The sequence below is a fragment of the Rhagoletis pomonella genome, unplaced genomic scaffold (assembly GCF_013731165.1).
Source record: "Rhagoletis pomonella isolate Grant_MI unplaced genomic scaffold, Rhpom_1.0 Rhpom_scaffold_00002, whole genome shotgun sequence".
Taxonomy (NCBI): Eukaryota; Metazoa; Arthropoda; class Insecta; order Diptera; family Tephritidae; genus Rhagoletis; species Rhagoletis pomonella.
The window spans coordinates 70,701,934-70,720,848 of NW_023458556.1; the positions used below are offsets into that span (position 1 = coordinate 70,701,934).

Genomic DNA, 18,915 nt, shown 5'->3' on the forward strand with positions numbered 1-18,915 from the left:
AAATGTGTATTCATATACATACCTACACTCGTATGGACTTATGAATGTATGTGGCTAGTTTTCGGGGCACCGATGCCATGAATTGTGAGATACATATATAGAAACTTATTTGGAACTATTGCAGAGAAATTATGTACATACATAAATGCGAATGATATTTTGGAGAAAGGAGATACGGCAAATTTCCATGATAGAATATAATCTCGTGAAATGTTCCAGTTGCTGATGTTATCTCCCGCCCATATCGAACCACGCGAGTGAGTGATTGAACAAAGCAGGTTGAACGAAGTGCTCAAGTAATATTTAAATAAATATAAGAGCATATTTTAGGCACTCAATCCTGTTTTGATTTTATTAAAAAATGTTTTTGTTGTTAATATTGTAAATAGCTCAATTTCGAAATTTTTTCACAAATTCAGTGCACAGGTATAGCTTACATTTCATTTTTTCTGTTATAAATTTAACTTACCGGTCCATTCTGATCGGAGAAGTAGTTCTTTCGGAAACGTATTTGTATCGTTTGCGAGCTGCGATACACCTCGGTGGGTACTACCTGTGTGGCTGGACGTGGTGGCGCCAATATTGGCATTGTCTGCTTATACTCACGTTCCGGTCCATAGCCCACAGATGTTTTCGCTTGTATTTTAAAAACATACGTTTCACCCGGCCTCAGATTTCGTATAGCACCTGTCGTCTCAGTTGATTCGAATTGTTGGGTTCGCGTTTCGGTGACATTGTTTACATTCATGTAGGTGATGGAAAACTGACGAATGACCCCATTAGCTTCACTCGATGGTAGCAGCCACTCGAAAACTATTTCACTGGGTTGCACATCTATTGGATGGAAGCGTTCGACGCGCCCGGGAACTGCTTCGTTTGTGCTGAAGCTTGCTGAGAGTGGAGAACTGCTGCGTAACACCGACGACTCCGTGCCTGAGCGGACCACTACTGTGAATGTGTAGTTGCGATGCGGACGCAGATCGTTGATCGTGATTTCGTTTCGAGTGGTGATGTTCTGTGCGAGAATATTGTCGGCGGTTAAATATTGCACATCAAAGTCATTGTATTCGCCCTTTGGAATATCCCATTTGAGTGAGATTTCCGTGTCAGTGATGTTGGTGGCATGTAACAGAGTAATGGGTTCCGGGAAGAGACGATCCTGGCGTTGGATTGGCAGGCTGGACACGCCGCCACTTACTGTCCAGACGGTGATATTATAAAGACGACCGGGAATTAACCCAGTGAATGTTACTTTTCGGTCCGTGTCGTTGGCTAACTTTTCCTTGTCTTTTATCTCAGGATCGCCAAGTGAAAAGCGGTAGATATCGAATTTCGAAGATGACTGCGGTGTTGGCGTATATGACAGAGTAATGGTGTCGCGTTCATCTTCTTGTCTGTCGTTTACAACGACCACCTCGGATTGGATTAGCGGCATGGTGCGTGTGGAAAGATGTGTGGTGCGCGAGAAGATCCCGTATGATGTTGTCTGTATGTCGAACTTATACTGCACTCCAGGCATAAGGTCCCCAATCAAGACTCGGACAGTGGATGACTCATCTATTAAAAGAGTTCAAAGTTAAAAAGGACCTGCGCTGGATACTAAAAATACTCAACTAACCTGATTTATTCTCAGAAACGGTTTTGGACTGCCCTTTGCTAGGACTTTCTGTGGGCCACCACTTAAGTATATACGATTCAACGCGTCCTTCAGGCTTCGGCCATTCCAGAGTAATATTGCGCGAGTCTACTAGAGGTATAATATTTGATACCTCATTAGGCGGAACAGTATAAACCACTTCTTGTGGATTGGGACTCTCCACGCCAAAGCTCACGGTGTTCACTTGTATGGTGTACTTTTCTCCTTTGGTCATATCGGTAATATCTGCCTCTGTAGAACGTACACTTGGCAGGTTAATCCATTGCTCTTTGGTCTCTGTCCGATAACGCATCGAATACTCTGTGAAGTCGCTATTTTCAGGTCGTGCCCAATGCACCAGCACAGAATTGCTTCGCACCGTTTCGATGGACATATTGCGTGGAGGATTGGGAACTATGTAGATATAGAATGTTAATAAATTAAGGTATTAAATTAAAGGTATGAAATCGATACTTACATACTGCTTGGAAATAAGCATGCGGTTCACTTCTTAAGCCATGACTAACGGCAAATACTTTCAATTCATATCCAGCGCCAGCGTACAGGTTCGCAATGACCAGACGCGATTCCTTTGTGTCTATAGTTCGCACTTCGGAGGTGCCGTTGCGCGAATAGAGTACTTCATATTTCTCTTGCTTGGAGTTGACATCACTCTTCCAACTTATGTTTAGACCAGTGCGTATGCTCTTGAGATCCTCAATGATGGGCGAAGATGGCCGTGTTACAACGAATATTGTGGTTTCATTTGATTCCATTTTTTTCGATACTGCCTGAACTGAGAGGGAGTAGTTGCGTCCCGGCAGGAGACTCTCCAAATTTGCGCTTGTTCGGTCGGTGGTGAAAGTGCTGGTGTCCCCGTTGAAGGTTTCAAGCTCGTGGTAGCTGTAAGGAAAATGCATGGATTTATAAAACATAAATATTCAATAAATTCGATTTGTTAATATTCCTTACGCTATGCGGTATTCATCCTGCGTACTCGCCGGATCCGGCTCCCATGTGATCCGCATCGTGTTCGTGTTGTCATCATTAAATGAGCGCAAACTGTGCACTGGCAATGGACGGAGCGTAACATCCCCCGCTGCAGGCCATGATGTCACCTTTCCCGAAACGGTTTTTACAATCACGTTGAATGTTTTACCCGGTTCGGTGATATCACGGAAATCGAAGTAGGCTACCGGATCATTGGTCCGTGATACAAACGATTGTCTACGCGACGCGGCTAATGAGACTTGGTACTTGTCAAACTCTGATATGCCTTTTGGCGCCTCCCATAACACTCGAAATGAATTCGAGGAAATATAATCCTTATCAAAAGTCACGTTCAACGGCCGCAGTGGGACAGTGCGGTATTGTGCGGTAGTCGGTGGGGAGATTTCATCTTCAGACATTGTTTGCACAGATATGTTATATGCACGACCTGGGACGAGCCCTTTGAAGGCTGCCTGGGCGGGTCCGGGCGGTTCACCTTCCTTCTCTACGTACAGCACACTTTCTAGTGCATCCGGCGGTTCGATTGAGACTTTGTAATGGGTATAAATTCCGGCAGGATAGGGTGGCTGCCATAGCACGAGCAGTGTGGTTTCATTGCGGAACCAAACGATGAATTTGCCAGGTGTGTTGGGCTCTATTTGGATATTTTTGTTAACGTGTGGTGAATGTTGGATGTAGTAAAAGATGGACGAAATAAAATGATGGGTGAGTAATATTTCGAACTAGAAATATGCGGGCTTATGTGTGTATATAATATATGTACATATGTACATTTTTATGTGCTTGCAAATAAAACCATATGCAGCACATTTTTGGTTGTTTACACATTTCTTACGTGTATGTTTTATCAGTTTATAGGATGCATATTAAGTTTACATGCAATTTAAGAAGAAAATACATACATATATTGTTTTCCTACTTATATAATAGGTATGTATGTACATACGTCATATACATACATAAGACGAGTATTACGCGCCAAACGAAGCCGAGGGGCAACTTTGGAAATTAAGACAGCTTGCCGAGATACATATATGGGGAAATCTTTAGAGACGGGGACATTTTGCGTACTGGCATAATGTTGCCGTCACAAAGCTGCTGCAGTGCCAAGTGTGGTTTGTATACCTTCGTTAATAATACTTATATGTGTAAATATCAAGAAATAGTTATTAAAAACAAAACAAACGGTTTAAATCACCAGTTTACTTGCTAAAATCGAGAAAATCGTGAAATTTCTAGTGCAACTCGCACAAAACCTATTTTTTTATTAAGGTATAACTTCTTGAGCGGTCAGACCTATAGCTCAGGGTTTTCAGACATTTATTTGTAGGTTCTGAGGAATAAAATGACAGGTATTAAACAAATGTGCCAGTTACCAAATGCGATAAAAATGTCTACTTACAACTGTAACTGAATTTCGCGTATTTTATAAAAAACGTGAATTTCCTTGTGGTTGTCGTTGAGCGGTACTTATTTTACATTTATGGGTATAAAATATACTTCTTCAATTCTTTAGAAGAATAATCCTAGGTTAAAGGACAATATGCTACTTATCATTGCCGAAAAAACTTCTTGCGAAAACGAGTGATCAGTGCGATATTTTTTACTTGTTATTGGTTTTTCGTTGAGCACAACCAATCGGTGATTCCGAAATTCGGGTTAATTTTTTTCTATGGATACGATATTTGCAATTAATTTTTTTTTTAATTTTTTCAGTAAAAAAATAAAAAAGGCTGGAATGATTAATTAATTTGTCAGAAACTATTACCCTATCGGAAAGTCATGTATACGCGGTTTATGGAGAATTTCATTGGCTTTCATTTGCCGTATTTTATATTAAGATTTTTAGATTGGTTCGTAAGATATAGGAACCAATTTTTGCTTTAAGCGGAATAACGGTAAATTGCAAATATCTCGCAAACGTCCCCATACAAAAAAAATTAACTCGATTTTCGGAATCACCGAGCAATTCTACATAGGATTTGGATAATGGCATCTATAGAACATTTTTGCTGTAAGCCAGTGAAATTAAAAAAATGGAATTTTAGTTTCTCAAATAATAGTCATCTTTTACTCAATGCAATTGTTTTCATTTGGCGACAAACTAGTTTTATTACACTAAATTCGTTCGTTTTGACAAGAATAACATTTTCACCGTTAAATTTTAACATTTTGAAGCACATATGTATATTAATTTATTAAACTTAAAAAAATCGTTATATTTCGAAAATTATAAAATAGCTGCGACAGATATTGTGCATGCTGCCATTTTTTTAATTTCGTGTTAAACTCTTGAAACTTCACATATGTATACATATGTTGTCTTTAATGGGCGTAGCCAGGTAGGGCAGGGGGGTGCTCGAGCCTCCCCATAACTTTCGAGTTTTGCCTATAGTAGAACCCTGAAATGTCAGCTTAATAGCGCGTTCTCAGCGGCTCCGTCCTTCTAAGCTATGGCATCTTCGCAGGTATTCTCGCAAATTTTACATCCAAATTTTAGAGACAGTACATAGAGAAGGTTCTAATCAGGGTTCGGAAATATTCATATATGAACGTTCGCGAACATACATATATGATTTTATACGCGAAGGAGAACGTATCAAATATTCTGTATTGATTCTCCTTCGCGAACGAGAAGCATAAAACCCATCCAGATAGTTCGCGTTCGCGAATGTTAGGTAGAAAAAATTTCCGCTTTTGTTCGTACGCGTATGTATTGGTGAACCAAACAGCGTGCGTTCATTTATGTATTTAGTAGCTATAAGTGGCAGCGATGCCTTCGCTGCTGTCGTTCTCCTTCATAAGTGAATAGGTGCGTTCGTTTAAAATCTCCAGTTAAAACCAACCAAATGCCAAATTCCGGCGAAATGTCATCTGTTCTCTCACAAGAGAAAAATATCCCAAATAGTACGCGAACAGAAAATTTGCAGAAACTGGCAAGTTAGACGAACAGCTGATATAATTTTTGTTTACATTCAAAAGAGTAAAATTTAAAACGTACGAAAAGTCATCACAAAGTGTTATACTGACACAGTCTATTGATTAAACAAATAACTACTTATTTCTTACAAGTTTAATTAGTCGCATTTTGTCATTTTAACTTCCAAACCATCAAATTAAATTTTGTGATTTGCGTAAATTCAAACCAGCTGTTTTTGATCAGCTGTTTTCCTGTCGGCAAATTGCTGTTGGCAAACATTTTTACAGCAGAAACCAGCAGCTTCCCCTCAAAATGAAATGTCACTTTGCTCTCTCAATTTCTCCTTGTAAGTTTTGGTTAAACATGAACAATTAACAGCTACGCTTACGCAACTAATGTATGTAAATGCTGCGGCAAATATTCGCGGAAAGTTGGTGTGGCTAGAGATACTATTCTGTGCGAAGGCAATTTTGTTAATTGCATAAGATTTGCACCGTTTATTCCATTTTCAAAAATGAGGTGTCAAATGAAAGGGCTTGGCCTCTAGATGTGCAGTAAGGATAAATTTTTTAATATGATTGCCACCTGCGTTTAAAATTATGATATTTACACCGTTCTCCCGATTTTCAAAAATGAGGTGTCAAATGAAAGGGATTGGCCTCTGGATATGCAGTAAGGATATATATTTTTAATAAGTGAATGTATGTAAATGCTGCGGCAAATATTCGCGGAAAGTTGCTGTGGCTGGAGATACTATTATGAGCGAAGACAATTTTGTTAATTGCATAAGATTTGCACCGTTCATTCGATTTTCAAAAATGAGGTGTCAAATAAAGGGCTTGGCCTTTAGCTGTGCAGAAAGGATATATGTATTTTTTTAATAGGGTTGCCACATGCGTCTAAAATTAAGATATTTACACCGTTCTTCAGATTTTCAAAAATGAGGTGTCAAATTAAAGGGCTTGGCCGACAGGAAGAACGCCGTTAGGCGACTTACGGAAGGTTCCAAGACCACGACGAACTCCTGTAAGAACAACAATGGCGACCTAGTGACAGATGTCCAGAATGTACTTAAATTGTGGGGGGAACACTTTTACAACCTACTGAATGGTAGCAGCGCTGAAAGTAGTGATGAGGTGCATGCATCAGCTCGTATGCAGAATATGGTCAGATGAACGCATGCCCGACGACTGGAATTTGAGTGTGCTCTGGCCAATCCGCAAGAAAGGCGACCCCGCCATACGCACCAACTACTGCGGAATTAGCCTTCTAAGCATAGGTTATAAGGTCTTATCGAGTGTACTGTGCGAAAGACTGCAGCCCACCGCCAACAAACTGATTGGACCTTATCAATGTGGCTTTAGGCCTGGAAAATCCACCATAGATCAAGTATTCACAATACGCCAAATCTTGGAAAAGACCCGCGAGAATAGGATCGACACACACACCATCTATTTGTCGATTTAAAAGCCGCTTTCGACAGCACAAAGAGAAGTTGCCTTTATGCCGCGATGTCTGAATTTGGTATCCCCGCGAAACTAATACGGCTGTGTAAAATAACGTTGAGCAATACCACCAGCTCCGTCAGAATAAAGAAGGACCTCTCCGAGCCGTTTGATACCAAACGAGGTTTCAGACAAGGGGACTCCCTTTCGTGTGATTTCTTTAATCTGATGTTGGAGAAGATAATAAGAGCCGCAGAACTGAACCGCTCAGGCACAATACTTTACAAGAGCGTACAATTGCTGGCATATGCCGACGCCATCGATATTATCGGAAAAAACGAGGGCTACGTCTGTTCTGCCTTCTAGGGATAGGATAGAGAAGCAAAGCGAATGGGTCTGGTGGTAAACGAGGACAAACGAAGTATCTCCTGTCATCACACAAATAGTCAGTGCATACGCGTCTTGGCACCCACGCCACTGTTGACAGTTAGAATTTTGAAAAAGTGGATGACTTCGTTTATTTGGGATCCAGCATTAACACCAATAATAATGTCAGCCTTGAAATCTAACGGAGAATCACTCTAGCCAGCAAGTGCTACTTTGGGCTGAGTAGGCAATAGAGAAGTAAAGTCCTCTCTCGTCGTACAAAGATCACACTATATAAGTCACTCATCATGCCTTTACTGGTGTATGGCGCGGAGGCATGGACGATGAAAGCATCTGATGAGGCGGCTCTTGGAGTTTTCGAGAGAAAGATTCTGCGAGAGATTTACGGACCTTTACGCGTTGGTGATGGCGAATATCGCAGACGATTTAACGATGAGCTGTATGAGCTTTACAACGGTATAGACATAGAGCAGCGAATTAAAATTCAGCGGCTCCGCTGGCTTGGCCATGTCGTTCGAATGGACAGAAACGCTCCTGCTCTAAAAATATTCATCGCGGGCCGCGATGCTCTTAACAGAGGAAGAGGAAGGTCTCCTCTGCGTAGGAAAGACCAGGTGGAGAAGAACTTGGCTTCACTTGGCATGTCCAATTGTCCTCAGTTAGCATAGAAGAGAAATGACTGGCGTGCTGGTTTGGACTCGGCCGAAATCGCTTAGCCGGTTGCACCGCCAATAAAAAAGAAGAAGAAGTTCAACTTTCATAAAAAGAATAATAAACATTAAATAAACGAAAGGTAAATAGCCAAAGAATGATAAATGTCTTTTCACTATTAATATTTTTGCAACTGTTTGTATGTACACTAGACCACGTAAAACAAAATCTGAATTGCGACCGGAACCCAGCTCAATTACAGTATTTGCTATAGTAACGATCCTCCCTTCTCCACTATAATTCTAAGAGTTCGCGCATCGAGCATTAATTTTTCCCATAGTAATAACACGTAAGAAAAAGAGTTCTTCTCTTTTTAAGTCTATATAATATTCGAACTGTAAGAATACATTGATTATACGCTATTTAGGTGTTACGCAGGCTCAGATTATTTAAATTCCAATTACTAGACCCAAACAAGGCAAACGATTCAAAAACTATAATTTAGGAATTTAAAGTATCTGAGCCTGCGTAATACTTAAATGGCATGTAATCAATATATTCTTATAGCTTCAAGCATTTTGAATGATGCTAGAAAATTATGTTGATCTCAAAATACTTAGAACTATTTTTTTTACGTTTTATTCCTATAAGAAAAAGAAACGCTTGATGCGTGACCTCTTAGGATTATCGTAGATGGGAAATTCATGGAGGATTAGAGCTATACGAAATACTAAAATCTGAGTCGGATTAAGGTCGCATTTCAGGGTTTTTTGGTCTAATGTACACATACATATGAACATGAATATGTAACAATAAATGTGATTTTTATTTTTGTTTTAGGGCCACTGTGAATTTGGCCCTTAATGTTGTTTAATAAAACAATTTTTGCGTCTAGCAAAAATGTACGGAAGTGTTCTGATTTTTTAGCGCTGCAAAAGCCAAATGTACTGAATTTTGAGAAAATAAATCTGGCAACCTTAACTGGGAGGTGGTGACAACCAGACATTGAACAACCGGTCCTTATCAGAAAAAAGGCAACTTCCATAAAACCCGTCCCCTGATAATAACTCATGCTTCCATTTAATTATTTGTTTTTGATAGTGAGTTAAAATTTTTTTAAGAATATTCAAAGAATTTAGTAATTTATTTTTCAATAATATCAAAAAATGTAAGATTGAAGCTCTGCAAGAAAAAATCACGCAGATTTCTACGTCTGCGTCTCTGAGTAGAGGAAAATACTACATACGTTGGTGAGCTTTCATTTAAGTTCGATGCTTTTGATAGTTTGCATTCAAGCTATCGATACTATCGTTAGTATCGGATAATTTTAAAATGTATTTACGAAGCTATTTATATACTTTTTAGTCTTGTTTAGTTCCTAAAACCCCACCCAATAGAAAGAGCACACTCTAAGCTTTAAGCTGTGGGTCTATAACGACTTCTGCTGAAGCTGCAGAAATGAAGAAGAGCCAGAAAACTTGCGGCACCTGTTATGCGAATGCGCCGCAATTTGTAGAAGAAGACAAAAGTTTGTGGGTTCAGGATTCTTTGAAGACCTAACCGACATAGCCGAAGTAGGCATACGGCAATTTCTGGGTTTAGCGAAATTCACACGATGGTCTGAGTAGGAGGGTTCTAATGATCCGCGTGGTATCACAACGGGCCCACAACCAAGGGCCTATGTGTGCTAGTGGGGTAATTAGCAGCCATTTCAACCTAACCTATCCTAACCTAAGCTTTAATAAAAGTCACCCCTCCTTTATCTGACCCTCTACAGAACACTGTAGACTAAAATGTAAATTCGGGTTACGCATAGGTTGACTTTGCTGAGCTTAAAAAAAAATTACCCTTACCAGTCCAACTCCGGCTAAGCTGACTACAGTATTTTCCGCGTTGGCTGTCTTCGGTCTCGCTTCAAAAATATCCAATAAGCTATTCAAACTAGTTTTTGCAAATTTAAGTACTAATCACACAACTTCAAAAATGCGCCAAATCACAATGCTCCAATAGGTAACATATAATATAAGCAATATGCATATTTCTTCAGTTTGTATTTAAAAAATAAAATATATTTAGTAACATGAAAAAATTTTAACAATATACATATATATATATATATATATATTCATTAATATTTACTACGCTTGTTTGTATTCTAAGTTACCATAAGCAGTCAGTGCAACGTTCGCAACTTTGAAAGTTATACAAAGTCTATCGATAGTGGCCCACGACCATTCGATAGTGCAAAAAATTAGAATCATTCGATACTGTCGATAGAACCATCGATAGTTTCACAGCTCTAGTACAAGGCGCTCTCATAAGATGGTTCGTATCAACTGAAATTTCGTACGTTTTTACGTCGGAGAGTAACCACACTATCATAGTTAGTTTCGATGAAAAAATTATGAAGAATCATGATTCAATATTAGAAAGGTTTTGTAATAAAACAGTCTTCTCGCTCCCACACATAAAATCGGCTTCTTTTTTTTGTGCAGAATGTTGCTCACTATACGGTTTTTACTTATATTAGCAGTAAAACCAAAAATTCTTCATACTAAATATTCGTTGGCATCACCTTCGGTTGCGTAAGTTTCTGGAACAAGTCTAGAATAGCGACCGTTTAGCTATAAAATAACCAACAATACAGATTGATAGAAATTTTTACGCTGATTTCAACGATATTTGGCGCAGGTAAAAAATTAAGAAGATATAAGAGGTTGATTTGCTTTGTTTATTTATATTTTTTTATTATCACTAAATTCTTGAAACCCAAAACTAAATCATGGTAAAATATGTATATCGAATTAAAGATAATAACTTGTACTTTCCAAATAATATAAATTTCTTTACCATTAATTATGCAGTTTTTTTCAAAAAAGGTTAGTGGTTGGGTTTAAAAAAATAAAAAAGCAGATACTTATGTACATCAGTTGAAAGACAAATTAATTATATTTATGGTGACGTCATTAGTTTTGTAATGTAGTTCATAAGATATTAATATTTAAAAACATCAAACAACTCAAATTTAACCTTCATAAACGTCTTTATTTTTTACTTGCGCCAAATAATTTTGGCATGGTTGAGATGAGCGTAAATAGTTTAATGATCTCCATTTTTCGTTTTTGCATAGCTGAACGGTCGGTATCTAGATTTGTTACAGGAAATGACGAATAACTTAAATTAAAAATGCATACTTTTACGTATTGTTTAGTATTTCCATTAAAACACCACATATATTGAAAATTCACATAGAAAAATACACATTGTATTTCTAATTGTATACTTTGCGTACTTTTTTTAGTACCTTTCTACTACCGTTTTGGCAAAAGACGATCATATTCTTCCCCTTTCTGCTACTTCCAAAATACAAATCTAGATAAAGGAGTGTAAAATTTGAGCTATCACAAATTCCATAACTTTGTATTATTGAATCATGAAGAATTATGAAAAAGTTATTGAAAAGTGTTGAAAGATTCTTACTTGTACATGCGTACTTATGTATTTATAGAGTAATTATTTAACAAAGAAACCAAGTAAATGCATATTATAAAACGCGAAATATTTAGTTTTAAAAATTGTTGATATCCTATATCTGTACTATACCTTCTTAAGAAAATCTTTACAAAAGCAAATAACAGTTGTCTTCTATCTTTGAAATTTCAATTCAAGAAGTCCGACGGAAAGAATTCGTCTGTGTGACATTTGAATATGGCATATAATGATGCTTGTTGGCTAAGGAATATTAATCTTAATCGCTTAAATTTTTTTTTCATCCAAAACAAAAAATCAAATCATAAGTTTTTATCAGGTATTTTATGAGACAAAAATAATATTTAAATTTGATGATAGTTTTTCAGCCTAAAATAACAGTAAACGTTTTTCTTATATTTTTTGATCCAAAACAAAAGTCGAAAGTTAATCGCTATTTCATTTGCTTGTTAACATTTAAGTTAGAAACCGTTTGTTGCTACGTATAAACAAGATATGTATTTGAAGTTTGCAATGCAATACAACAATACGAAGATTGATAGTCAACTTTTAATTTAGCTAGAAAATATTAAAGTGATATTTTTACTGTTATTTGGAGTTGGAAAAAGAAATATCTAAAGTTAGCTTTTATTTTTGGTCGAGGAATATGGTATATCAGGCGTCTATTGCTTTACTCAGCTTCAAAGCGAGAATATATGGTAATATTATGGAGCCCTAACTGCCAAAAAGATGTAAGCGATTTTTTTGTTTTTAAATTATTATTTTTTGTTTAATGAAGAAATGCATTTAGAAGCTGAAAATTAAATTTTGAAAAAAAAATGTCGCTTACCTCTTTTTAGCGGTTAGGGCTCATTATGATAATAATATGTGTAGTTTTACTTTTGAACACCGATATGTATGTTTTTTGAAATTAAGACTAATTATGTCATTTATGTATAAATTTTATTATACACAGTTAATAAATAGATTAACATACTGAGCAAAAATAATAGCAGTTGTCTTATAGGCATGCCTCTTAAAAAAATAATAATTATGAAATTCATTCATTCTTTAATGTAATTTTATATCAAACGTGCGAGCTGCATACAAACATTGAGTGCAAAATATTATGAAGGTGTATTTGCAGACGTTCTTTTTTATCATTAAAATACCATTTTACGTTAAATGTGAAATATGTTTATTGGCAAATTTTATTAATACTACAATAGCTTCCACACTTAAATATGTTAGTGTCATACATATTATGGACATACACATGTATATGTAATATAATATATAATCAATAGAAGAATATATTAAATAGATGAATATATTAAATAGCAAACCACAAATATTTTTAGTATTGTTTAGTATGTATAAGTTTACGTACTACATAAATCATAATCAGCCATTCGATCCAATTTTAATAACTATAGATTAGTGCACATGTATGTATTTTGTAAGTTTTGTTACCTCGCAGTATTTTTATATCCAACAATTCTTTATGCCGCGTCCTTCTACCTTTTAGTGGTGTAACGAGTAAGTATTAGCAAAGATTTTTATAAAGTTTAACACATTATTAATCATTATGTAATGTTTGGTTTGTATTTCAATTACAACTGTGTTTAGTTTAAGCTTCATGAACATATAACATAAGTATGTAGGTATAAAGAAATAACACTTTTAGTCAAGAATTAATAACAACAATGTGAAACCAACACCAAAGCATGTTTTTTTGGTTCTTGTTAAAGCTGCTTGCAAAAGCGCAATGCATTGGTTTTATTAATTACTTAATTAGTTAATCATCCTTCACTCCCTAAATCCGCTTAGTAGTAACATTTGCTAGGCCTTAATTCGCCTTTGCTTCGAGACTTACTTGTTGTGAAATTTCGGCTGGTATACGCCACCGACTCCTTGCCATCGTAAACTGTGTAGGCTTGCACCTGATATGTGGCACCAGGCGTCAACTCTTTGACGCTATGTTGGAATGTGTTATTCACTACGAATGTGCGATTATATGAACTGGAAGCACCTGAAAGTCCCAACACTTTGATGCGAAAGGACGTGTAGTTGCCTTGTGTAGGTGGGGACCAAGATATTATTGCATTTTTGCCACTGCGCACTTGCACGGAGAGATTTGAGGGTGGATCCGGCGCTGAAAGGAAAAGTGTGAAAAAATACGTTATTTATATAAGTAAACTCGTTGAGGGAGTTAAAGTTAAACTAAAATTCATGTATAATCTCGAATGTGAAATTAACAAAGTAAAATAGTGCATACATATAAAAAGAACTTTTCACTGTAAGTTAGCTAAAATGACACACAAAAAACGCCGAAACACGTAAACATAATTTTGGGTAGTAGATTACGGCCCTGTATACCGTTTTTATAGAACAGGTCACTTACGTAAGATATTTGCATTTTAAATTTGAGTTATGAATAAAAAAATGCAAGCTTTAACAGGCGAAAAATTTAAAAGTAAACGATTTTTTGTAAATGATTTTGCTTCTGCATGTGTCATCAATCCACACTCGATCGTCACAACAAATACGGCGACTCAGCAATATGAGCCATTGTACAGGCTTACAAGTATGGAAAGCGCCATTTTGTTTGTTTACGTTTGGAAACAGCTGAGATCACCTGATTTCTAATTCTCTTATTCTCCGCACAGAGTTCCATTCAAGATCCAGAAAAAAACTTTGAAATTTAAAGCAAGAAAAATTCTAAAGAAATGTGTTTTTATTTTTTTGAATTGATTAAATTAGAAATATAAAATACATGCCAAGTCTTGTATTTCCAATAATAATGATAATTTTATATGTTTCAGGCAATAATTTAAAATATTTGTGAAACTTATTGTATGCGCTTAAATACAACAATGTGTGTGAAATTCGTTGTCATTGTTTTTCTTTTGAACATCATATTCGCGCCTGCCGATGGAAAGATTAGTTAAATTTGGAATTATTTTTCTCAAAACATTATAAATTCGATATTTTTCAACATATTTATTTCCAGAGCGATATTTATGTGCAAGGGAGGAGTGCCATAAGCAACTGCAGCCAATCTTCTTCGCCAACAGTTCCTTCAGATGTACCGTTTTTCAATGTGACCGTAAACACAGAAGATGAACAGTGACGAGACGCACTTCTGCGGGTATACAGTGCAGTGCAGTGTTTTCATATTATTTGCACAAATGAAAGTGTTTATCAGAGAATAGTTGTGGTTGTTGTTGTAGCGGCACTACTAAGCCCCGCCTCAGTCGGTTTGTCCATCAACAACAACAACGACAATTAATTGTGGAATTATATTGCCCTTTCCATATCAATAGGGGTATTCTCTGAGTCCTGCAAAGCCCTTGCATGGTGCACAGATTGCACTGTATAAAACGGGTTTCGTATGGGACAGCTTTGCAAACTACATATGTCCAAGTATTTAGATGAAGTATTAACATAGTCAATTTAATTTCTTTATGTATACATTTATTCAAAATAACCATAATTAATTATTATTAAAATAAAAAATTATACTTTAAAATGAGTTTTTATTTCACAGGATTTATAGGTAAACAAGAACTTTAATATTTATTCAACCTCTGAAGTAACATCTAAGGTAATCTGGTACTACCGGAGGGCATCCGGCCACGCATGTTCGATTTGGCATTTTCGCACTCTGAAAACAAAAGTGGTATTACATACATATATGTATATACATACATAAACACAAAAGTTAAAATGGTTCAAGAACTTACAGACAAGTTATATGATGAAGTTTGATGATTAATATTAGGGAAAATCGGATGCAAAAATCTTCTGTATCTAAATTTCTATTCAGTTAATTTTATTTGTTCGTTTATTTCAGTTAATTTGAATTATGACATAAACAGGGGTGCTTTGAAACGTATATTTTGAACAAATTTTTTTTTATAAATCTTGAAATTATATAATTATTTTAGAATTAAAAAGGTTATGTTATATTAAAAACTAAATCGTCGCCTCAGAAACCGAATGGCGAATGTGCAAAATCAGAATTTGAAAAACGACACAATTAAAAATTCAAAAAGTAGAATCCCTTACTGCTGTTGAGTGGCTCATGCAGTGGCGGATCCAGCGGGGGGTCGGGAGGTTTTAGGGGTTAAACTACGTGTCAGTCAGTGGCGGACCGACGGGGGGTGTTTTAATACATAGACGCCATATTATACATATGCGCCATATTAAAACACCCGCCGTGAGTCCGCCACTGACTGACACGTAGTTTAACCCCCAAAACCCTCCCGCTGGATCCGCCGCTCATGGCTCTAATCCTTGTTTAATCTTTGTCAAATCTTTACTATAATAAGTAGTAAGGATTAGAGACATAACCATTTAACAGTAGTAAGGGATTTTATTATTGAATTTTGTCGTTTTTGAAAATCTTGATTGTGCACATTTAAGACGACGATATATAGACCAGAACTTTTTTTAAAGTATAGAAGCGATTTGAACGAATGTTCTAAGATAAAAAGTTGCTGAAGTCTAGAAAAAAGAAGTCTGATGAGGAGATGTGGTGATCTCAGAAACTTGTACCGCTTAGACTTTGTTGCTTTTTCAATTTTTCCTAATAAACAATCGTGGTACAAAGCTCAATAAAAATAAAAAATAAAAAATAAAAAAAAGTAATTTTTTATGCATCCGGTTAAAACAGTTCACAGAGGAAACGCCGAGAAAGACATAAAATGTATAGAAAATTAGATGCTAGAAAGCATGAGAAAAGGATGAGAGGCAGGGAATTTGAGTAAAAAATGCTTAAAGGCCGTTCTAAAAACGTCAAGAAATTTCATATAAAATAATACTTTCATTTTTTCTGGATGTAAAAAGTTGTGGTGTAGTGGTTAGCTGTGCGCCCTTTCTGCGCAGGGTCTGGGTTCAGGTCCGCTTCAACCCAATATCAAACAAGTAAGTCTAAGTTCGGGCGGAGCCGAACATTAAATACCCGGCGCAAGTATTTAATATATTACTTTCACCTTTCCGAAAGCTACCGCTACATGGTAAGCCGGGGTGTATCAATTTTGAGTAAATTAGCGTCCTTAAATTTCGAAATATTGAAGTTTCAAGCAGTTGTGAAATTTACCGTTATATGAAAAGTGGCCTCAATTTTAGTCCGATTTCAATAATTTTCAAAGTTTGGCTTTTATGTGGCAAGCACAATAACCATACCGAGTTTGGTACAAATTGGTAGAACGGTTACCGAGATACATATATGTGATCATAAGTGGGCGGTGCCACGCCCATTTTCCAAAATTTTATCAGAAACATATTTCTTGGTAAAGAATTGTTGCAAGCATCAATTTTGAATAAATTAGCTTCAATATTTACTGATTTATCGAAGATTTTGTATTTCTCTAAATTACCGTTATATGGGATGTGGGCGTGGTTATTGTCCGATTTTAAAAATTTTCAACCATTTGGCATGTTGTGCGACGGCCAACAACTGTGCCAAGTTTGGAAGAAATTGGTGCAGCGGTTACCAAGATATACACATGTGGCGTGGCTACGCCCATTTTCCAAAAATTTATAATGTTCTTATTTTTCGTCTAAAACTTATTGTAAATATCAATTTTGAGTGAAAAATCTCCAGTAGTTACTAAAATATCGCAGTTTTCGTATTTCTGAAAATTACCGTTATATGGGAAGTGGTTACAGTCCGATTTCGCCCCTTTTCAAATACCAACCTACCTTGGATAAATGGAAACCTACATACCAAATTTCGTTGAGATATCTCAATTTTTGCTCGAGTTATCGTGTACACGGACGGACGGACAGACGGACGGACAGACAGACATGGCTTGATCGACTTCTCTATTCATTCTGAGCATTTATGTATACATTTGTCTATATCTATCTCGATTCGTTTTGGCTGTTACAAACAACCGTTATGTGAACAAAATTAATATACCCTTGTGCACAAGTGCGCTCGGCTATAAAAATAAAATACAAAAAATAAAATTTATTTTCTAATAGCGGTCGCCCCTCGGCAGTCAATGGCAAACCTCCGAGTGTATTTCTGCCATGAAAAAGAGCTTCTCATGAAAAATACAATCGCCGTTCGGAGTCGGCGTAAATCTGTAGGGCTCTCCGCTTTGTGTGACAACCTCAAGGCGCACGCCACAAATCGGAGGAGAAGCTCGGCCAAACACTAACATATGTGTAAGCGCCAATCTATTATTATTATTATTATTAAAAAGTAATATACCGGAAAGAGAAAGGTTCACACAAACAAGTTAAAATATTACACCCAAGTTCATAAAAAACAAATTAGCCTACTTTATAAATCTAAAATGTTTATTAAGATGTGACTTTATTGACGTATTTTATTTTTTATGAATAAAGATATATATACAGTATTGGCCAATACAATAGCACCCCATTTCAAATTGATATTGTTTGCCACTCATGTTTATTTATTTATTTTTAGTAATTTTCAATAAAAATACAGTTTATTCTCTAACAAAACTCATATAAACCCAAATTTAAAAGTTTTTAAAAGACTACAAAAAAAAGCGACAAATTTTCACCTAAATTTCAAACTTTTTTCTCAGAAGTGTTAGAATTTTTTTCGAGTACACAGTTTTATAGCACAAAAAAAAAAACAAACAAACAAATCTACTTTTTTTAATGTTACGGTATATAGCTCTTTAAATCTGTTTTATTTTTTATGAATAGGGCCATAAGCATATACCGTTTTTATAAAGAAATCTTCTAGCAAGATGCTATATATTTATTTATACACTTTTTGGCTGGCGAAATATGTAGTTTTTTCAACTTAATAAAAAGCGTATTTGACCACATTAAAATTTTTTTAATATTGAATGGCACAACACAATAACTCTTTTTTGTTGCACGAAACCCTTGAACACGTGCCTGTCATCTATTTCTTCTGTTTCGACATTTCGCTATTTTGCATTTCTTTCATTTTGACGTCATTCGCATTGTCAGATTTTTGAAATTCGTTTTGGTTCGACATTCTGCTATTTCATAAGTCTTTCATTCTCAAGTCATCCATCTTCCATTTCTTACCTTCCATTGCCGTTCGCATCGTCGAACGTGCCTGTCAAACACTGCCGCCATCATGCTTTTCAGTTTGGCAGGCACGTCCGCTATTAGAAAGAGAATAGACAAAAAGGGGCATAGGATTCCATACTTGTAAGTATAAACGATGATATGAGCCACAAGTGTTTGATGTAGGTCAGGCACACATAGCTTGGTACTAAAGCCTATTGATAAATAAAGTTGTAAATGGTCAAATGAAAATGCGGAATAATTTCCACACAAATTCCTATCGTCACCTGAAACGGAAAAAGACGTAACAACATCACAACTGAAATGGAAAGGAATGACTGGTATTTTTATTTAATTTTTCATAA

General features: G+C 36.2%; 1 protein-coding gene across 3 annotated transcripts in view; it reads right to left on the reverse strand.

The window, feature by feature from the left end:
• Positions 1-18,915, reverse strand: part of LOC118734033 (tyrosine-protein phosphatase 10D) — a 451,470-nt gene that overhangs the window by 27,723 nt on the left and 404,832 nt on the right. For 2 of the 3 annotated variants that reach the window (XM_036463726.1, XM_036463724.1), the window contains exons 4-9: positions 13,395-13,673; positions 12,992-13,039; positions 2,609-3,281; positions 2,115-2,539; positions 1,619-2,050; positions 470-1,557 (exon numbers count right to left, since the gene is read on the reverse strand). In XM_036463726.1, the coding sequence (XP_036319619.1) occupies positions 470-1,557; positions 1,619-2,050; positions 2,115-2,539; positions 2,609-3,281; positions 12,992-13,039; positions 13,395-13,673 (2,945 nt within the window). The remainder of the gene's footprint in view (positions 1-469; positions 1,558-1,618; positions 2,051-2,114; positions 2,540-2,608; positions 3,282-12,991; positions 13,040-13,394; positions 13,674-18,915) is intronic. The other variant, XM_036463725.1, reaches the window with a different exon arrangement.